The 22674-nt window shown below is 52.7% G+C and overlaps 1 protein-coding gene across 1 annotated transcript; it reads right to left on the reverse strand.

The window, feature by feature from the left end:
- Positions 1 to 1692: 1692 nt before the first annotated feature.
- FBXL18 (F-box and leucine rich repeat protein 18) lies at positions 1693 to 22138 on the reverse strand. Its single transcript, XM_080940875.1, has 5 exons — positions 22059 to 22138; positions 17274 to 17492; positions 14339 to 15882; positions 7910 to 8128; positions 1693 to 2594 (listed from the first exon to the last, which is right to left on the reverse strand). The coding sequence occupies exons 2-5, from the start codon at positions 17487 to 17489 to the stop codon at positions 2438 to 2440; spliced, it is 2136 nt and encodes a 711-aa protein (XP_080797001.1). The 5' UTR covers positions 17490 to 17492; positions 22059 to 22138; the 3' UTR covers positions 1693 to 2437.
- Positions 22139 to 22674: the final 536 nt, after the last annotated feature.

A 22674-nucleotide genomic window follows, 5' to 3' on the forward strand; every position in this document is an offset into this window, starting at 1 on the left:
CACGCGCGCAGGAACAAGGCTCACCGTGCTCTCGGCAGGCAGCATATGGTCTGCCACTTAACAGCCCAGTCCTGCCAATCAGAGACCATTAGGGTGGGTTCTTTTCCCAGCGTCAAATGCTGCAGGCTATAAATTTCGATTAACACCAGTGCCAAAATAGCACTTAGCAAAAATAAGCACGCGATTGACATCTGGTGGATCCCGTCCCCAGTGGAAGGAGAGAAAACTCTCGCTTGAAGTTGAAGGATTGTTGCAGGAGATGCTGAGAATACAAGGCCTACTAGTTGGGGGTGTAGTCAGGCAGTCTGCACCCCAGCCTTCTGTGTCCATGACCCTCCCTGTCAGCCCAGTCTCTGGGCATAAAAGATGCCACAGGCTAACACTGCTGGCTCCTAAGAACTGCCTGTCCGCAGGATTGGCAGGATGGCTCTGGCTTTTTGAATAACATCCCAGGAGAAAGGTGGTTTCCTGCCTGAATGGGGCTGTCCTCTGGGTTTTTGCTGTTGTGTTTTGAGACAGTGTCTATATAGCCCTGGTTGGACTAGAACTCACTATGCCAACTAGGCTGGCCTGGAACTCCAAGATTGACCTGCCCCTGGGATTAAAACCTTCAGTACCATACCCAGCTGAGCGGGGCTGCCTTTAAAGGAAGAGATCACAGGGACCTGATACCTCCAAGCAATCTGCTTCTATCATTGGCTGGAACCAGTCACATTCTTGTTTTAAGGACAAGTAGCAGTTGGTCCTGGAGAGCCTGTGGGTGGCCTTGAGATGCCAGTTAAATGCTCTAAAGACATCTCCAGAAACAGAAGAAGTGGTTCCACCACCTCTGGGTCTCGTCTACAGCCGTGTGGGGCTTCAATCTACCCCCTGGAACCTTGGCAGCTGTTCCAATGGCCTGCAATGCCAGGAAGGGTCCTCAGACTGTGTTAGGTCTGGGAGGGTAAGGGCTCTGGGTGTGGGATGGGTGTCCCCTGGGATCAGCCTGCAGACAGACTAACCCTCTGGCTAGGAGTTAAGATCACTCAGCAACAAGGGCAGGAAGGAGCACCATGGGCTCTAGAGAGAATCAAGGATTCCCTCAGGTAAGAGACTGGCTGAGGATGAAGGGCTTAGCACTGGAGACCCGTGTAAACACTGAAGCTAGAACGGCAAGGGGCCGGGCAGAGGTGCAGTTCTCAGGGCCTGGGCCTGAGGGCTGTTCCCCTAACACTACCTCCAGAGCCAGGTCTCCCCAGGCACAGCCCAGCTCTGCTCCTCCCCAGGAGAGGACCGGGTGGGAGTCAGCTGGATCAATCGGAGCACATGTTCTCACAAGTCCCCTCTAGGGGCTCCAGGCTCAGTCTTGCTATTGTGAGAGACAAATGAAGACAGACACTGGACACTGGGTCCTCCTTTAGCTCTGTCCTTTTTTGTTTTGGACTTGTTGAGATTGAGACAAGGGCTTACGTAGCCCAGGTTAGCCTCTACCTCAATTATGTAGCTGAGGGTGACCCACATTTGCCTTGACCTCGTGAGTGCTGGGATTACCATAGTTGTGTGTGGTGCTGGGGATAGAACCTGGGGGTCTGTGCCCACACACTAACTAATGCAGCACTGTTGGTAAATTTTGTAAGGACTAAACAGGAGCTCCCCACTCCAGCCTCCTATGCACGCTCTGGCTTTTACCATTTTCACTGTCCTAACGAGCACAGTGACTGTGCAGCCTCTAGGAAGCAGTCAGACGGCCATAGCACCTGAAGCTTTAAAGCAGAAGCCCACGGACTCTGAAAAGTGACCACGTGTGAGACACAGGCTCAGCTCCTCAGGCTGAGTTTAGGCATGAAGCCACCCCCCAGTCTCTGCCCCAGGGACCCTCTGGCACAAGAATCACTGAGCTGAAAACATCCCAGAGGCAACACTGGGTTAAAACTTTTTTTTTTCTTTGTGGTAGGGATGGAACCCAGAGCCTCGTACACACTGGGAGAGTGCTCTGCGACTGGACCAAGTCCTAAATGTATCTCCATAGGAAAAGGAGCCACAGGTTCACAAATGTCATTAGCACATCTCACAGTGACAGGCCAACCCACCGATTCCATGTGGGCGCAGCCACATTACTGAGCTCAACTGTAGATGATCATGGACAAAGCAGCAGAGCCGGGCTAAAGCAGGTGAGTGGACCGGGGCACAAGGCCAGGCCCTGAAGGCCAGCCTGGCTCATCCACAGCCCACTCATCCATGGCTGGCCAGATTACTTCTTGTCACTGAGCCCAAGTACTCCTAAGAATGAAAGAGATAAACCCAGGGAGCTGGGGTGAGTGTCTCAGGAGAACTGGAAACTTTCTTCCTGTGAGGAAACAAGGCCCCACTGTCTGCTGGCTCCTTGCACCCTTGTGGAAACTCAGACACAAAAAGGCTCCGCTGGCAGGAGAGGTGGGCGGGGCGGGGCGGGGCCCTCTCACCACCACAGGTTCGGTGGTTCCTCAGCCACTCTGCTTTTGAACAAGGTGATCTCGTCCAGGTGTACCATGGGGACGTCTCGGATAACATCGGTCAGGCCCTCGTGGAGCAGGGGGAAGATGATGACGTTCAACGCGGGCCTCTCAGCCTGGAAACTGAAGCAGACATCAGCCATTAACAGGGATGCGGGGGGCTGAGGACACAGCTGGGAAGGCAGAGTGAGACATGGGAATGCCCACTCTAAGCCATCTGACTCCCGGAGCCAGAAAGCGGTGTGAGCCGGGGCTGAAGCTGGACTCCAGTGTCTCAGGGAAGAGCACAGGCTGCTCATACAGAGCCCCCGGCTTCGGTTCCCAGCACACACAGCTCTCCAGTCCTAGGAGCTCCAACTCCCTCTTCTGAACTCTGTCTGCACCAAGTACGCACATGATACACAGATATATATGAAGGCAAAACACTCATGCACACAATATGGAGCTATAGAGAAGATTACAGTTCCTGCCAGGCTGGGCATGCTCAGTAGGTAAATGGCAGCCTAGTGTCCTGAAATCAAAGCCTTTGTCAACCAGGTGTGTTTCTGTAGTCCCAGCACTCAGGAGACGAAAGCAGGGGCCAGAAGTGCAGCTCACTCTCGGCTACATACTGGGTTTTGTAGCTTGATATCTATATGCGGGTGAGGGCTGGCATTGGTTAGGTCAAGGTGATAATGATTGAATGGTAGAGAGTGGGGTGGGAATAAAGTTTTAGTAAGGCGGGGGAGAAAAGGAAGGAGAAGAATCAACATGGAGCCGGCAAAAGAGGATTTGGACCCAGGTGATCTTAATTGATGATAGGTAAATATGAATATTTTCAAGGGTTTCTATAGGTCAATTTGTTTTATGTAGATGGGTGGTTCACATCTTTGTGAAATGTTTGTAAGCTTATTGTGTGGGAGTATTGTGGACTGAGAATTTAACATATAAATCTGATTGATAAATCATTGATTGTTGAGTCATGATTTTACCGGGCTGTGGAGGACAGTGTGTGAGAGCAATGGCTGAGAGGCAGCTGGAGCCTGCAGATCTGGCTCTGTTGCCCAACATGATGTGTGTGTGCCAAGTGTGGTAACTTCCCGCCTAGGGGACCTCATGGAGAGGGCAGCTCTTGGACCGTGTGGCTGCCATGTGGCCCTAATGGTTCAGGCACTATTGTGGGGTAAAAAGTCACATTTTAATAATTACCACAACAGGGTTTAACATTTACTTGAACTACACAAAGCCCTGTCTCAAAACAAAAACAAGGTGGCCATGGTAGTGCACACCTTTGATCTCAGCACTCAGGAGGCAGAGGCAGGAGGATCTCTGTGAGCTCAAGACCAGCCTGATCTACACACTCCAGGACAGCCAGGACTAGAGGGAGACAGAAGCAGAAGTCACTTGGGATGAGTTGAGGTGTGGAGAAGGCCTGACGTTCAGTCAGTGCCTCTCTGCCCACAGAGCTCCTGTTAGCAGCCCTGGAAGCCCCAAATCGGGAAACACCTTCCGCACTGACAGCCAGATCGAGAGCTGCCACAGAGCAGTGTTGAGCTGGGCAGCTCCCATATGCCACACGCATCCTACGGAAGCCACGCGGGCTGAGGAACAGTGGCTGCGACTCGTCACAAGAGCCCATTCTCTTCATGTCTGCTATTTTTTCGCTGTTCTGAGACAGGCTTTAACACTTCGGGCTTCCCAGACTGGCCTCGAACTTTGGATCCTCTTGCCCCCACCTCTCAAGTGCTAGGATTACAAACCTGACCACAATGCCCAGTTTGTGCCATGCTGGGGTGGAGCCTAGGGCCCTGTGCATGCCAGGCAAGCCCTCTACTGACCAGGCCTCATCCCAGCCCAATTCCATTCTTTGAAACTGAGTCTAGAGCTCTTGGCGTTAGTTAGACTTAAGCAATCCCCTGCTCCATCTGGGACCACTTCTCTGCACGTCTGCAGACCAGACACAAGCTCTGCTTTCCTGACATGGAGAATCACATGTGGGCACCCAGCCTTGAGTGTGGCCCCCGAGGCTGTTGTGGGCCAGAGTTTGCCAGAGTGAAGCAGCAGAGGGCGAGCTGTTATCAATGGTTCTGACAAGCTGGAAACTTAGGGAAAGGGCCCCATGTCTATATAGAGCACCACGGGGGCTGGGGCAGCCAGTTAGTTGGCCTTCCAGGGCCATATGCCCCAGCATATGGTGACAGGCCACAAACACACTTTAAGATCCCACGTGGGAAGGCAGTGCCAACTGGGCCTCAAGAGAATGACATGGTCACCACAGTAGACAGCAGACCTCTGTCACATTAGCTGAAAAGGAGAGGACCTCTGAGAGGAGCTGGAAAACAGCGCCCGGATCTTCAGGCCGGAGGCTGTGTGGCATTACCAAAGACTCACAGATGTCAGGTCTGGACTGCTCCAGGCGGGCAGCGGCCCTCACCTTCACTTTGCTACTGTCTGGGGTGGCGCCAGGGCCATCACACATGCTTCTGGGCTCAGGCCCTGCTGCAGGGAGGAGACAGGACCTGGAAAAGTCCTACGTGTGATTTACACGGTCATGCCTAAGCCATGTGGCAACAGGCAGACATGAAGAGGAAAGCTGGGAAGCCAATGTGAACCCTCAGGGAAGATGGCACCGGGTGGGGTGATTGGCAGTGGTCCCATGTCATCCAGGGCAGGCAGGGAGGGGGTCTGTCACAGGAAGGTTCCAGCTGTGCCTAGAAGATGAGGCTGCTCTCCCCAGAGACAACGTTGGGAGGAGATTCAGGGTCTCAAGGTTGGTGAGACATGGTACGGGCTCAAGCTCCACAGTGCCATGGTGACCAGCTTTCACTAGAAACCATGAGACCAGATGACACAGGATCCTCCCCATTCCCAGGGACTGCAGGGCCAAGTGGGAGAGCCTAAGGAAGCAGTGGACCTGCTGAGTTTGAAGCAGAGGCAGGGAAGAGAAGTCCAGGGTGGGCTTATCAGAGCCACATGCTGGGGCCCAGACCCTGCTCACCAGTGCTGTGGGAAGACACAGTAGGCAAGGCAACCAGGCGTGAGGTGGACTAGCACAAGCTTCTGTGGAAGACAGGAAACTGGACAGGAGCAATGCTGAGGTGTGTGAACATGGGGTAAAGTGGAACTCTGATCGTTGGGCAGGGATATGTCTCTGCTCACCATCCTGGGAGGTCACAAAACCCCAGGGTCCTCCAAAAACCTCTGTCACTGAGTCTGGTCCTCAGATGCTCAATTCTGACCTCAAAAGGCCAAAGAGGCCCAAATAGGGGGAGGGACTTGCAGAAGAACCCAATCTCACACCCACAGGGGCTGCATGGTGAAAAAGGAGAGACAAGGAGCTGGAATGGTGGCACATCCATGTCATCCTAGTACTGGGGAGGGTTGAGATGCCAATGCCCAGAATGGCTGGCACCAAAAAACAGAAAATCCCAAGGCTGAGACATGGTTCAGCCAGCAGAGTATTTGCCTGACACTTCCAGGCCCCAGCACAGCATAAATCTAACGTGGCAGCACTTGCCTGAAATGACAAAAGGAGACGTAGAGAAGGGGGTATCAAAGGTTAAAGTTAGTCTTCACTGTGTTAGTGGCTATCCTGGGCTACTTGAGACATTATTTAAAAATAAGAGAGAGAGAGAGAGAGACATGGAACATAAAACATGAAGGACGAATGTAGTCCACTACACTGTACATGGCATTAGACACAGGAAACCTGAATCCAGTACTTCCTGTGAGGTAGAAGAAGCCAAATCCAAAACCCAAACTATGAAGGGCCTGAGCATCTTGGCATCAAAACCACAAAATCAAGATATGGAAGGGTGAGAAAGAAGCAGCTGCCCAGAGACCTGAGGCAGTAGCAGAGGCTGGCACAGGGACAGACAGGAAGTGTGATCCAGCCAGGAGCCGGCATCGCAGAGAGGAAGGGACCCCAGCCTTGTTGGCTGAAACCTCCACACTGCTGGGTGAGTGGCTGGAGTTCAAGAGTGGAGTTCAGCACTTCCCTGAGGCCTCCAGGCAAAAAAAGCAGAGAATCTGGTGCTGCTCTGTGTGGCTAAAACAGGAGGATTGCTACAAACTTACAGCCAGCCAGCCTGGGCTACCCCACAAGTGCTGTCATTTGCCTCTAATCCCTGAGCCCAGGAGACAGAGACCTGAGGACGCAGAGCTGAAGTCATCCCCAGCATCGCAATGGGCTCAAGGCCAGCCCGAGCAACAAAAATCCCTGTCTAAAAAAAAAGTTCTTTAAACAAAAGAAGCTTCAGGAAAAAGGACACTTCTTACAGACAACCCGGAACTGGGCGGCTGGCTGCCAAGAGCGACACTGCCACCTGCTGGATGCCTGCAGCTCAGCGCCCTGCACAGCTGGGCTGACTGAAGACCTGGAAAGGCTACTGTCCCGGTGGGGGAGGGGTCTGCAGCAGAGCCACCGCCCTGCAGATGGCAAGGCAACAGCAGAGGCCTCTGCAGAACAGCCTCTCCGCCAGTCTCTAGAGCTCTGCCCAGCCCCGAGGCTGCCAGCAAAAGCAGAGCGAAAGGTTTTGTGTTAACCTGGGCCAGGACTCTCACTTGCCCTGAAGGGCTTCCTCAGACCAGCAACTCTCTTGACTTACATATTAAGACAGGGTCTCATGTAGCCCAGGCTAACCTCAAACTTATCATATAGTAGGGGAGGACCTTGAATTCTGCCTCCATCATCAAGTGCTGGGATTCTAAGCACGTGCCAGCACATCTGTGGTACTACAGAGACTGAGGTTTATGTATGTATGTGTATGTATGCGTGCGCGAGTTATGTGTGCCCACATTAGCTTATGTGCACCACATCTATATAGTTGCCCAAAGTGTCCAGGAGAGGCCATGAGACAGTCTGGCTGTCTCAGAACTTAATCTGTAGACCAGGCTGGCCTCTGCCTCTGGGGTGCTGACATGTCTAAGCTACAGTAAGATGACTTCTGAGTCATCTCTCTAGCCCCATGCCGTAAGAACTGACCCCAGGGCTTGGTGTCTGCTGGACAAGCACTCTACCAACTAAGCTAAACTTGCTTGTTCAAATGGTCTTGCTGTATAGACCAAGCTGGCCTTGAATTCATCATGTAGACCAAATTCCCAATTCTGCCTCGGCCTTCTGAGTGGCTGGGAGTCCAGCTTTATAATAATGAGGGGAGGATCAGGAAGTCCTTCTTGGGCCCTCATCAGACACAGTGTACAAAAAATCTTCAGCTGCCAGACTCCAGGATAAACTCTGTAGCTGAGGCTAGCCCTAAACTCCTGGGCTCTTTTTGTCTCAGCCTTCCATGTGGCTGAGACCAGAGACTATCTATGGGAATGAGTCACCTGCAGGAGACCAGGCCCTCTGATCATGCTGCTGGAATCTAGTGCTCCATCTCCCCAAAGTCAATAATGGGCTGAGGACACTAGGTCCTGGGGACGGCGGTACCGGGACCTCCCGGCCACAGGCCACTCACCTCCGGAGGAGCGACTGCTGCAGGCTCTTGCAGGTTGTGAGGGATTCTCCGGTGAACATGTGACACATGACAACTTGCAGGCAACGGGCCATAAAAGCCAACACGGCATCCGGCTGCAGGGTGCCGCTGCGGGACACCAGGCACAGGCGCTGCAGAGACGAGCACTGGCCCAGCGCCTGGAAGAACTGCGCGTTGGCATTGAAATAGGGCTGCTCCAGCCTGCAGAGAGATGGCCGTGAGATCTGGGGACTCGGGTCTCAAGAAGAACTTAACTCCGGGGATGAGGGAGGCTAGCCACTACCTACAGACCTGCCAGCACGCACTGTCTTTAGAATGTGTCATCCCCCCACCCCCCAGTCTCATGCCGCCACACCTGCTGGCCTGATGGGGACTCACATGTGCACGTGCCTACCCCGAGGAGCCAGTCTGATGGCAGAGACAGGTCAGCCAAGGAAGGCAGAAGAAAGTGGAAGTCCAGAGGGCTGCTGTGAGGCCAGCATCGGCCCCCTGTCATCGGCCCGGAGGACAGGCCTCACCATACAGGCTCCATGTAAGGGAGACTATCATTCTTAGACACAAGGAACAGACTCTTGAGGCTACAGAAGTGGCCAGGTGGCTTTTTCCCTTCAAGCACACCAGTTGCCTACATCTGTAGAGCCCCAAGTAACACACATTCACACTGGAATTTTGAACCTGTCCCCACCCGTTTTAATTTTTTTTTTAAAAAGACTTATTCATTTATATTTTATACAAATGTGTGTGAATTCCTGCGTGTATGTACCCAAGGAGGGCAGAAGATGCTGTCAGGTCCCCTGGAACTGGATTTCTGGGTCCTCAGGAAGAGTGGTACATGCTCTTAACCTCCCCTGGCCTCAAACTCAGAGATCCACCTGCCTCTGCCTCCTGAGTGCTGGGTTCAAGGGTGCATACCGCGGCCACCCAGATTTTATTTTCAACGCTGGGAACTGAACTTAGGCCTTGCACATGCCAGGCAAGCACTCCACCACGGAACTGTGTGTCCAGTCCTTTAGTTTTTAAATCTTAGATAGGGTCTCACTCGGCTACCCTGGCCAGCCTTGAATTTAGTTTCCTTCTGTCTCAGCTTCCCAAGGGCTTCCCTATAGGGTGTGAAGGTGGCAGGCAGGAGGAAAGCAGCGTCACGAACAGCAGAGTGTGTGTGTTTATGTGTATGGGTCCCCATCCGTCTGCACCATCCCCAATGCTTCCAACAGCAGGGGATAGAAGCCCAGCACCAGGCCGCAGTTGCCAGTTCTACCACTAGGTGGCAGTATGGACTTGCACTAAAGCCCAGGTATCACCCTAGGCCAAATTACGTGTGTCCCATAGATACTTTCAACCCTTTTTCTAAGTAGATGGCCACTTAGAGAACCTTGCCCTGAAAGGTGTCTTCTGTCACAGAGGTCAGACTCTCACCTACCCTCTCCCCCGTGAACAAGGCTGGTTAGCACCAGCTGGACAACTGACCTAATGTGGGTGCCGTCTGAGACATCTGAGAGTAGGCAGAGAACAAGGAGATGGGCTCCACCAAGACCGGACCTCATTCTAACTCCACTCCTTCTCACTGGCTCAAACTACCAGTCCGCAAGGCCATGCTGCTCTCTGGGATGACTGAGCCAGACAGGATGCAGAAGCACAGCTCAAAGGTGCCCAAGAGTGCCAGGCCTGGCTCCAGTGGCTCTTGCTTCCACCACTCAGGGCAATATGCCACCTCCAGTCGTGGGAAAGGTGGCGACCCTTTTCTGCCGGACACATGATCCTCTCGCCATAGGGGCCCACTCCAAACCTCCACCCAAACGACCTGTCCTTGTGGCACCTCCACCCCACGGGGAGCCAGGCTGGTACCAGCTCAGGTTCACGGTAGGCTGAGGTGGAGGTGGCAGCTACCAGGACCCTGCCCCACCCTGCAGTCCCCACAGCCTCAGGGAGCAGGCCCAGCACACACAAAGCCTCCTGAGCCTACAGCTCTCTTGCCACCTGCTGCAGCATCTCTGGGCTCGCCTGCCTCAGAAGGCAGCAGTCCAGAGGAATGGGGCCATTTGGCTGTGTTCTGGAAGCCTGTGTTTGTTTCAGAACAGGCAGTACCTTACACAGCACAGTTCTGTGGCTACGGGCACAGGCAGAGATGTCACATGAACGATGATCAAGCTCTTGGGAAGACCTACAAGACAAATTCATCTCCAGTCCTGCAGGACTCCCATGATGCACACACGGTCCTGCCTCTGGAAAGGATGGTTCTCAGGAACAAGTCAATATATAGCCCAGGCTGGCCTAGAACACTTCATAGTTCAGCCCCCTGAGAGCTGGGATTATAGGTGTTCACCACCACTCCTAAGTCGAAAAGACAAGGCTTGATAGACGGAAAACAAACGTGGCGGGGGGGGGGGGGTGACGGGGCAGCAGGACAGCATGATTTAGAAAGATCTTGGCTCCCCTGGGTTCCTGAATTTATAAAACCAGAGGAAGTAGGCAACAGCAGCGGCCCTGCAGAGGCGTCATCCTCCGGCGCTGGTTTTGCAGGTATGCTAGTACACCACGATATACGGTACTAGAGATGGAAACCCAAGACTGGGCTTCTCACTCAGTCAGCATCTCTAACAATGAACAAGCATGCACCAACTGTGGCTTCAGGAAAGGCCAGGGGTGTGACAGGCCAGGCACAGGAAGACAGAGGTGTGTGAGAGACACCACAAAGGAAGCAGAGGAAATGAAGGGAGGCCCGATGACCCGGATGCAGCCAGGGAGGAAGGCATCCATCTGTAGGCCTGGGAAATGCGGAAGGCAGATGTGAGGGAGGAGGGGCGGCTGCCATGGGTGGTGGCACCATGCAGACAGGAGCCCAGTGCTACTTACATCTGTCTTGTTTTTGTTGTTGCTAACACAGGGTCTGTGTAGCCCAGGCTGACTTCAAAGTCAACTATGAAGCCAAGAATAACCCTGAACTGCCTCTGCCCCCAGAGTGCTGGGCTGTCAGGCAGGTATGCAGTTTCTATATCTGGTTGGTTTGTTGTTTTGTTTGTTGGGGTGGGGGCTGTTGTTGCTTTTAAAGACAAGGTCTTACTCTAGCCCAGGCTGACCTTGAACTGAAGGCAAACCCCCAGCCTTAGCCTCTTGAGGTATCCCTGTAGTCAGTGTCTCTGTCTATCCCTTTCCCTCTGCTTCCTTTGTGGTGTCTATCAGACTTGGGAGCCACCACAATCAACTGACTGGGACCTCTAAACTGGGAGAACAGGAAAGCCCGCAGGCAGGTGCCTAAGGTAAGCACAGTGGGAAGGCACAGACCCATGCATACAGACACCCAGTCATGGATACCAGCCCTGTCTACCGGGACAGCCTGGGCTGTGGATCTGCTCAGCTGAACATCAAGCTGGAGCAGCAGAGTAGGTGACCAGATGGGGCAGAAAACACAGAGGCTTTGGACCTAGGCAGCCTCAGCATGAGAACGCAGAGCCCGCAGGCTAGCCAGGCAGCTAAGGAAGTGAGCAGCCCAGGACCAGCTTCAGACTGAAGCCAGGAGGAGAGCAAGATGCACAGGATACGCCCTGTCCTCCCTCAGTCTTCCCTTGTGGGTCCTGACTTGGACTGACAGATATGATGCTTCCTGCTTCTGATTCAACATCAGCATCCATGGATACTGTGGGGGAAAGGTCAGCTTCGGGCCAGGCCCTCAGCACAGCCCTGTGCTGGATCATTTTATATCAACCTGACACGAGCTAGAGTTATCTGCGAGGAGGAACCTCAATTGAGCAGATGCTTCTGTAAGATCCAGCTGTAAGCAGACATGCCTGTGGGGCTGTTTTTAGTGACTGGTGGTCCCCTTCTTGGGCTGGTGGTAACCAAGGTAATAGAAACCCTAAATAAGTCAGGCACCAAAGAAACAGTAACCGCACTAGAGAGTGACCGCAGCATACAAGACCCTTTAGGCTAAGGGATGACTTTGAGCCCTCACCGGAGCCTCCACCCACCCACTAACACCAATGGACTGGCAGAATTCTTAACTCCTACGGCCTCTTGCCTGCCCAGAAGCAGGGACATATATATGTCCTTTATAACCTAGTATGGTAAAGCACACTATACTCCCAGAATGGAGATGCAGAGACAAAGTAATCACAAGTTCGTCATCCTTAGCTACAGGGAAAGTTATGAGGCCAGCTTAGGACACACAAGACACTGTCCCAGAAGAAAAGAAGGAATGCTTACAATTTAGGCATGATGGGCCACACCTGTAATCCCAGACGCTCTGGAGGCTGAGGTAGGAGGATCAGGAGTTCAATGCCTTCCTGGATGACAGTGAGTTCAAAATAAGCCCAAGCAACTTGCTTAAAGAGAGCTGGAGACAGAGCTCAGTGGTGGAGCGGGCGCTTTGCTTCCCTAAAATATGCAAGGCCCTCACTGTTTGTGGGGGTGCAGGCCTGTAATTACACATGAGGTAAGAAGACCACCAATTAGAGACCACCTTAGGCTAGAGAGAACCTATCTCAACAATCCAAGGACTAGGCTGGAGAGATGGCTCAATGGTTAAGAGCACTGACTACTCTTCCAGAGGTCCTGAGTTCAAATCCCAGTAACTACATGGTGGCTCACAACCATCTATAATAAGATCTGATGCCCTCTTCTTGTGTGTCTGAAGACAGCTACAGTGTACTTATATAAATAAAATAAATAAAAATTATTTAAAAATCCAAGGGCTAGGAGGTGTGGCTCAGTGGTAGAGCCCCTGCCTAGAATCCCCCAGTAAGGGGGGCTGAGGTGTGGCTCAGTGGTAGAATACCTGCCTAGAGTCCCCCAGTGAGGGGCTGGGGTGTGGCTCAGTGGTAGAGCCCCTGCCTAGAATCCCCCAGTGAGAGGCTGGGGTGTGGCTCAGTGGTAGAGCCCCTGCCTAGAATCCCCCAGTGAGGGGCTGGGGTGTGGCTCAGTGGTAGAGCCCCTGCCTAGAATCACCAGTATGAAGCTTGAACTGTGGCTCAGTGGTAGAAGAACAAAACGTATGTTCTATTTGCAGAACCACCACAAAAGAGAGACGAGTCCTCCCCCTGCTCTTTTGTTAAACAGTTTTTTCATACAGGGTCTTATTATGTAGCCCTGGTTGGCTTAGAACTCACTAAACCAGGCTGGCCTCAAACTCACAGAGACCCACCTGCCTCTGCTTCCCAAGTAGTCCTAAACTCTTCTCCTTTAATGGCTGGGTGATGAAGGTCATCCCTGACCTTCTGGTGTGTTCAGTGGGCATGCATCCCATGCTTGGCTCTGGAAACAGCAGGAATTCTGTACTAGGAATTAGACCCAGAGTCCTGAGCATGCTAAGTACTCTGCTACCAAGCTGCATCTCAACCCTTTCGTAAAGATTTTATTTCAACACAGGATCTTCCTAAGTTGTCCAGGCTGGCCTTAGGCTCACTGTCCCAAGCAGGTCTTGAACCTGTGATGCTTAAGGACAATGGCCATGGCAGGGTCCTCTGAGGCCTATGTGTTCTGTTTCCACCCACTTTCCAGGATAGGTCATGAACCCGCCTCAAGGCAACCACTCCGAGGTCTGAGTTCCTTTCCACGATAATCTGTTTGCACAGCCTGCTCTGGTCCCCATCTCCTTCTCCCCTCCTGCCTCCTGCAGTGCCCTGGCTGCTCTGAATCAAGGAGGTTGGGTCACTGTCACCTGCTCCATGCTTCTGTCTTTGCTGAGGAAGGGTCTTGCTAATACAACCCAAGCTGCTGTGGAGCTCGGATCGCACGCTATCAGACATCCAGTACACCTTAGTCTTGAAGCCCCTAGCCAACTTCCACACACCCTCCAAGAATCACTGGGAGGGGCCTTGAGAGATGGCTCAGTGGGTAAGAGTGCTTTCTAGCAAATATTAAAAACTGAGTTCAAATCCCCAGCAACCACATAAGACCCAGGCAGGCCACACATGTCTCTATCCCCCAGGAAGCTACTAGCCAGCCAAAGTGACCAGCTTCAGGTTTAGTGAGGCATCCTGTCTGAGGAAATGAGGTGTGGAAGAGCGAGGTGGCTCAGGGTTAGGTAAGAGCATGTGCTGGGGACATCTAATGGCTACAGTCAACCCTCAGAACCCATGTAAAGGAGGGAGGGCTGAGCCCCACGCACTTGCCTTCTGGCCTCCACATGTAAACTGGCACATGCACCCCCACATGGTAATAATGATAAAATCTAGGGCTAGGTAGAGTGGAGCTCTCCTTTAATCCCGGCACTCAGGAGGCAGAATCATGGGAAATCTGTGGCTCCAAAGCCAGCCTGCTCTATATAGTAAGTTCCAGGCCAGCCAGGGCGACATAGTGAGACCTTGTCTCAAAACACAGGTGAGGAGAATGGGGCACAGACCTGGAGAGACAGTCCAATGGTTAGAGCACTGGCTGCTGTCCCAACGGACCCCACCCCTCACCTCAGCCCCTCACCTCAAGTCCTTCAGCCGCTTGCAGTGCTTCAGCATGTCGGCAAGAGCAGGCATGTACACCACCTTCCCCATCATGCCCAGGTTGGCCAGCGACAGGGACTGCAACTGCTGGCACTGCAGGCCAATGCTCACCAATCCAGAGCCCGTCAGCAAGCCTGGCAGTTGGGCTAGTGTCAGGTGCCGCAGGAAGGTCAGCTGGCCAATGGCAGCGACCTCTGAGTCCCCCACGCTCTGTGCGCGACTGCAGGGTGGAAGGGAATTGCGGATGGCAGGCTCATTGCGGGGCATGGCTGAGGAGAAGTTGGACCCGATCAGTTCCAGGTGCTCCAGAAACGGGAGCTTCTTCAGCAGAGACCAGAACACAGAGGCAGGCTGTGGGGCTGACTGGCCCACAAAGGGGTTAGGACAGGTCTGCACCCCAATGCGCACCTTCTTGCCAAAGCCACGCGGTACTGCATGCATGGCCGGTGGGGCGGGCGCACGGTCAGGCCTGGGTGCCGAGTCAGCCACAGAGCAGACAGGCAGGGACAGAGAACGCAGGTGGCAGAGCCGAGCCAGGAGCTGGCAGAGGTGGCGGCCCAGGCCGTCGGAGCTGTGGTGATGAGCAGCTGAGAGATTGAGGTGGTGCAGGTTGCAGCAGGACTCCACCAGCGCCTCCAGGATGCTGCTGTCAATGTCGTCCTCCGCCTTACGCAGCAGCGAGTCCGCAGACAGGCAATGCACGCAGCCGCTGAGGTTGAGGCTGGCCAGGCTGCGCAGGTCCTTCCCCCCATTGATGAGCCGCTGGATCAGGTGACTGCCTGACAGCGTGCACCGGCTGAAGCTGAAGTAGAAGGGATTGTTGAATTTCATATGCTGGAGGAGGGTGGAGCCATTCAGCCAGGACTTGGGCAGCTGTAGGGCATCCAGGGCCACATTGCGGGCCATGGAGTCCAAAAGGTTTTTGGTGGCCCCGCTCTCTGCAAAGCTGCCAGGGACGGAGATGAGGAAGGCGTGCAGGTTCTCAGGCGTGCGGTCGCTGAGCACAGCGAGGTAGAGTCTCACCACCTCCTGGTTGATGTAGCCAGGGGCCAGGCGTGCATAGAAGACACGCAGGTTCTGGTAGTGCGGCACGTTGCTCTGGCCCACCATGAGCTGGCCCGAGAGGACAGCACCCTCACGGGTGCGGTCTAAGATCTCAAAGTAGAGCAGCAGCTTCTGCAGGCTGGCGCAGCAGGGCACCACACCGTAGGATGGCGTGAAGAGTGTCTGCTTGAGCTCCTGCACGCGGCTCAGCGTGGCCTTGCACTCACTGCTCAGCTGGCTGGCGTCGAAGCCGGGGTTCACATCAATGGCCAGGGAGCGCAGGTGCTGCAGGGCTGAGAGCACCCTGGACAGCCGCAGTGAGGTGAGGTGACAACCTGACAGGTTCACCTTCACCAGGCTGCGACAGCGGGCCACGTGCTCGATGGTGGAGCCGGACAACCAGTAGCAGCCGGCCATGTTCAGCTGCTGGATCTCCCGGCCAATCTCCTTCACCAGCTGCTTTACCTTCTCCTCATTGGCCTGCAGAATGGGGACAGGGCAGGAGAGACAAGTGTCCCTGGCTACTTGTCACTCCTTCTCAGGAGAGTGGCCCACCCTTCCTCTTCCAGACACCTATCACTGCCAGCAGTCAAGAGACCCCCCCCCCCATGAAGATGTTCGCTAGCCAGGCCCTGGTGACACATGCCAGTCATTACAACACTCCGGAGGCTGAGACAGGAGCATTACAGATGTAGCATCCATTCGGGCTACAGAGCTGCACAGCCTGGAGTACTCCACTTATTTCAAAAAGAAAAACAAACTGGGTAGTGTTGGCACACGCCTTTCATCCCAGCACTGGGGAGGCAGAGGCAGGCGGATCTCTGAGTTTGAGGCCAGCCTGGTCTACAGAGGGAGTTGCAGAATAGCCAAGCAAAAAGCCAAGCCACAGGGAAAGCCAATCTCAAGAAAAATAAAAGAACAAGAGACGCAGCTGCTTGTTAAAAGCTATAGTTAGGGATGGAGGGATGACTCAGTGTATGGGCTGCTCTTCTGAAGGACCTAAGTCAGTTCCCAGCACACATCACATGGTTCATAACTGCCTGGAACTCCAGCTCCAGGGGCACTTGATGCCTCTGGCTACAAGAATTCATGCAGGGGCACACATACATCTAAAAATAACTAGCTTTTTAAAAGCTTAGGTTTTTCTTTGTTTGGTTTTGAGACAGTTTCTCTGTGTAGCCCTGCTGTCATGGAACTTGTTCTGTAGATCAGAGATCTGCCTGCCTCTGTCACCCGAGTGCTGGGACTAAAGGCATGTACCACCACGTCAAGGCATGCTGTTGTATTTTTTTAAAGACAGGGTGTCACTGTGTAGCCTTGGCTGACCTGGAACCCTGTAGATCATCTGGCCTTGAACTTATAGACCCTTCTACCTCAGCTCCTGAGTGCTGGAACTTTAGGCACATGCCACCATCAGGCACACCTCTCTGTCTGTGACTAACCTGGCCTGAGCCAGGAGTATCTTGCTTCAGCCTCCTGAGTGCTGAGACTACATGTGTCTGGCTAGTATCTCAGTTGATCAGAGACTTCAACCCTTCTCCAGCAATGTCACTGTGTCTGTCACCTGCTGTGCCACTCCACAGAGACCTTCCTGTGGTGCAGCAGCTCCACCCTGCAGTGCCTACACTGAAGGCCTCCCACTGATCCCTGCATCTGGGGCCCAGGCTCTCCCTCCCAGAACTCCATCACATGCATTACCCCCACTGCCACAGGGCACAACACCTACCCTTTTCCACCCTGGCTCTGACACTCAGGAGTATCTCTAAGACCATTCCCAACCACACAGTCTTCTGTGTAAACATCAATGTCTGCCACTGGTCCCCACACGCAGGTACCTGGTTGATCCTGCCCTCCTGCCCACCCGGCCTCACCTGGTAATCCTTCTGCAGCAGCACCGTGTGCACCAGGCTCTTGTCCAGGCACAGGGCTGCGAGCTTCCTGCAGGTGCGCCGCACATTGAGAACCAGGTCTGTGCTGGGGACATGGCTCAGGATATGTAGGAGGATCTCATCAGAGAAGCCAAGCAGGTGGGTGTCACCCGCTGCCTCTGCCACTGCCTCAGCCGCTGCCTCATCATCATTGGACATGTCCTGGAAGTAAGAGACGACAGACGGAGGGGTGCATCAGCCTTTAGATGCTAACTAAACAAGCAGAAAGACCCAAGTCTGGATCCCCAACACCCACATAAAAAGCTGTGTAAGATAGCCTGTGTCTGGAATCCCAGCACTGGGGATTCGGGGACAGGACTGCAACCCCACAGCAGAGAACACAGAGTTCCCCAGAATCCCTTAGAGCTGCAAACCAGGAAGCAAGGTGAGAAAGAACAACTGACAGCCATTTTCAACCAAGGCCTGAGGGTTCTGGCGTTTCCTGAGTATTAAGACAGAGACTGCTTGTAGCCTAGGTTGGCCTTGAACTTGCTATATAGTCCAGCCCAAGCTTGAACATGGTTCTGGGGAAATACACGTGAGCCACCATGCCTGACTTCCACAATCACTCTACTCCCTTTTCCTTCCTGCCTGCCTTCTTTCCTTCTTGACAGTGTCTCATGTAGCCAAAACTGAAACTGACCACAAGCCAAAGATGACCCTGGACTCCTGATCCTTCTGTCTCCACTTCCTAAGTTCTGGGATCACAAGAATGTTCTACCAGGGGCTGGAGAGATGGCTCAGAGGTTAAAAGCACCAGCTGCTCTTCCAAAGGTCCTGAGTTCAAATCCCAGCAACCACATGGTGGCTCACAACCATCTGTAATGAGATCTGATACCTTCTGGTGTGTCTGAAGACAGCCACAGTGTACTTATATAAATAAATAAATCTTTAAAAAAAAAAAAAAAGAATGTTCTACCAGGCCCAGCACACAGTGCATACAGCACACAGCACACAGTACATACAGCACACACAGCACATAGCTTACACAACACACAGTGCATACACAGCACACACAGCATACAGTGCACACAGCACACACAGCACACACAGCATATAGTGCACACAGCACACACAGCATACAGTGTACACAGCATACAGTGAACACACCACACACAGCATGCAGTGTACATACCACACACAGCACACACAGCATACAGTGCACACAGCACACACAGCATACAGTGCACACAGCACACACAGCATACAGTGTACATACCACACACAGCATACAGTGCACACAGTACACACAGCATACAGTGCACACAGCACACACAGCACACACAGCATACAGTGCACACAGCACACACAGCATACACCACACACAGCATAAAGTACACACAGCATACAGTGTACACACCACACACAGCACACACAGCATACAGTGCACACACCACACACAGCACACACAGCATACAGTGCACACACCACACACAGCACACACCACACACAGCATAAAGTACACACAGCATACAGTGTACATAGACCCCTGAACCTCTGTCACTCTGCCTCCCAGGCACTTACCTAGATAACAGCAAGAATTTACACAAGACACTGAGCAATTCCATAGGTTCAAACTAAACTGAACTGTCTCCCTTTTCTGTTATTTTTACATCTGTGTATGTTTCTGATGAGAGAGAGAAAGAGAGGGTGAGTGGGTACACATGTGCCTGTGGAAGTCAGAGGACGTCTTGTGAAGTTGTGAAAGTCGGTTTTCTAATCACTATGTAGGGCTTGGGACAGAGCTAAGGTTGTCAGGGCTGGAGAGATGGCTCAGAGGTTACAAGTGCACACTGCTCTTGCAGAGAACCAGAGTTCAGTTTCCATCACCCATGCTGTGTGGCTCCTGACTGGCTGTAACTTCAGTTCTAGGGAGTCAAATGGTCTCTTCTGGTTTCTGTAGGCAATTACACTACAGCGCTCTCATGTATGTACCTCAAAATGTATGTACAAATGCACACTAAAAAAAGAGAAAAAAAAAGTTGTCAGCAGGTAGTGGCACACACCCATTAAAGTGGCACACACCAGCACTCAGAAGGCAGAGGCAAGCAGACCTCTGTGAGTTCAAGGCCAGCCTGGTCTACACAGTGAATTCTAACACAGCCAGAGCCACACAGTAAAATCCTGATATCTAATAATAATAATAATAATAATAATAATAATAATAATAATAATAATAACAATAATAATAATAATAATAATTCAAGTTTTTAGGCTTGGTGTCAAGAGCCTCAATAACTGTAGGTTTGCTTTTGTTTTGTTTCTGATAGACAGGGTCTTGTGTAGCTACCAATCAGCTCGATGACTGATCCTCCTGCCTCCCTTCCCAAGGGTTGGCTGGCTGTTTTTGTATCTGCAGTACTGGGGACAAAAGTGGGGCCTCCTGAATCTCAGGTGAGGGCTCTAATCTGGAGCTACTTCCCAGCTCCTTACAAATAGCAAGAACTAGGGACCATTCCTCCACTCAGCACAGCACAGCCTCAGGTCCCTCTTCCTGCACACTGCATCCCAATCAAAACACACCAGCCTGGTCTACATGCTGAGTTCCAGGCAAGCCAAGGCTACCCAACAAGTCCTTGTTCAGAGAGAAGAAAGAAAAGCCAGCTAGGATTACAGTACTATTACTCCTTCCTTATAGAAAGGTTTTCTTGTTTGCACCCTCTGTGTGTGTGTGTATGTGTGTGTGTGTGTGTGTGTGTGTGTGTGTGTGTGCACTCGCGCATGTGTGTAAGCCCAGGTGAACAAGGAGTGTCTTCCTAAGTCTCTATTTTTTGGAGCTCATCTAGACGGACAAATCCCAGGACCCCCTGTCTCTGTCCCACCAGCATGGGATCAGACACAGACATGCACCAGCCTGCTTTGCTCGTTGTGTGGCTGCTAGAGATGCAGAGCATCTCCCCAGATCAAGGATTTATTATTATTATTAACTGCCTGAGAGAAAAAGCACAGAGCCAGGCCGACTTGACTCCAAGTCACAGCCATTCTGTGCCATACCCGCTCTCCAGGCAGACAGCAGGCTCCTGCAGGGATTTACTTATGGCAGCTTAACTGGAATGTAATTGGCTTAGAACTATGACACTCCAAAGCAGGCTAGAGAATTTGAAAAACCAAGCATAGTGGTGCGCTCCAGTAATCCCATCAGCATATGCACCCACACACATGCACATGCACTGAAACAGAGTCACCATGCTGACTCAGGCACTGCCCCTGGGACACTCTGATTCTAGTCTTCCATGTGGATCCATCTGAGCCCAACCCCAGCCCTTCTCTTCTTCATTAGACCCTGTGTTGTCACATGGAGAACTACCCCGTGATCCTACACCTAGGAGGGTGAGGCAGAATTACAACGTAAAGGCAGGCTTGGTCAGCAGTCCTCCCAAAAAATCCAAACAGAAAAAAGAGAACTGCCCTTAGGGTTTCCAACAACCTCCCTCCTGAGTGTTCCTTCCAAACGCCAGGCAGTTCTCAGCCTGGGTTTTGGTGGCAGGTTTTGTTACCATGACCTTGAACTGTCTCTCTTGGTCTTGGGGAGATGCTTTACTAGTGTGGAGACTGCCACACAAGCACTAACACCTGAGTTTGGATTCCCAGTACCCTTGTTAAAAGCCCAGAGTGGCAGCTTGCAGGCTGTAGTCTCAGCAGTGTATAGGCGGACACCAAAGAATCCCTGACGGTGCCTGGACAGCCGGCCTAACCGAATCAGGGAGGTTCAAAGAGACCCTGTTTCAAAACGTAAGGTAGAAGTGCTGGAGAGAGGATGGTTCAGCTGTTAAGAGCATTGGCTGCTCTTACAGAGGAGCCAGGTTCAGTTCTCAGCATCCACAAGATGGTTCCCAACCACTATTAACTATAGTTAAAGTCCCAGGGGTTCAACTCTCTCTTCTGGCCTCTGTGGGCACTTCACCCATGGTACACATACATGCTTGCATACATTTGAGTGTTTGCAAGCAAACACTCAAATACTCGTTCACATAAACAAAACAAAACCACTTGCTGGGTGTGGTGGTGCACACCTTTGATCCCAGCACTTGGGGGACAGAGGCAGGAGGATCTCTGTGAGTCTACATAATGAGATTCTGTCTCAAAAATGATTAACTAAAAACTGCTTTCTAAGGTAGAGAGTGCTTGTGGACACCCAACATTGACTTGGGGCCTCCATGTGCATTTAGTCCCATGTTCACAGACACACACACACACACACACACACACACACACACACACACGAGCCAGGCACAGCGACGTGCGTCTATAGTCCCTGCTACTTAGGAGGCTGAGGCAGGAAGACAGCTAGAGCCTGTAAACTGGACAACAGCCTAGCACTGGTTCTACCCTTAGCTGCGCAGAAAAACCCGCGTGATGATGCACACCTGTAAAGCCAGCATTACAAAGGCATTCAAAACCAGCTTGGGCTGCACACTGAGCTCCAGGCCAGTCTGGGCTACAGTGTAAAACAAACAAGAAAACGCGAGCAGAAGGACAGCGTCCCATAGCTGCGAGAGCAGAGCCAACAGACAAGGAGATGGGGGAAAGGCCTGGAAATTCAGCAGGCCATGTGAACGGGTCCATTCTGACCATCGGGATTGTGAGCCTGGGAACAGATGGGGTCAGGAGAGGAGAGGACCTGGGAGAAGGGTAGGAGAGGGCAAGGATGGGCCTCGGAATAAGGCCGGGGTCGGGAGGGAAGACCGAGGGGACCCCAAGCCGCCGGAGCGGAGGTGCAGGTCGTACCTCTCCGGAGCTGGCCGCCGGAGATGCAGCCTCGCAGTCCCCAAGCCTGCCAGCGCAGGGATGCTCAAAGCCGGCGCGGCCACAGCTCCACAGAGACCCTGGTAAGGGGCGTGGCTGCGGCGCACGCCCATACGTACTTCCGCTTGCGCCCGGATGGACACGGTGCTGTAGCCATATTGGGTGTGGCGTAAAGTACTCTCAGGGTTCAGAGACGCCCAGAAGGTCACAAATGACTAGTCTCTAAGCTACCTTCGCAGTTTCCTGCTGTCACTCCAACATGCGTCCTGCTCCAGGCCTTTGCATTTTCCCTTCGCGCTGCACACACGCGCTCCAAGTCATCTGTCACAGCGCTCAGGTATCCTGTATAACCATAGCAACCTTCATGTGCGCATGCTCCCGAATTTACTCCTCGTCTTGCTTTATAACTCTCAATAGCTCTATGAACCATCAGACTTGCTGTGCCTTTTTTGTTTGTTTTGAGACGAGGTCTCACTGTGTCGCCCTGGCTGTCCTGGAATTATCTATAAAGACCAGGCTAGCCTTCAAGTCACAGAAATCCGCCAGCCCATGCCTCCCATCTAGGCCTAGGCCACTGTATCTTTTTCTTTCTTTCTCT

This window comes from Micromys minutus (assembly GCF_963924665.1).
Source record: "Micromys minutus genome assembly, chromosome: 29".
Classification (NCBI taxonomy): domain Eukaryota; kingdom Metazoa; phylum Chordata; class Mammalia; order Rodentia; family Muridae; genus Micromys; species Micromys minutus.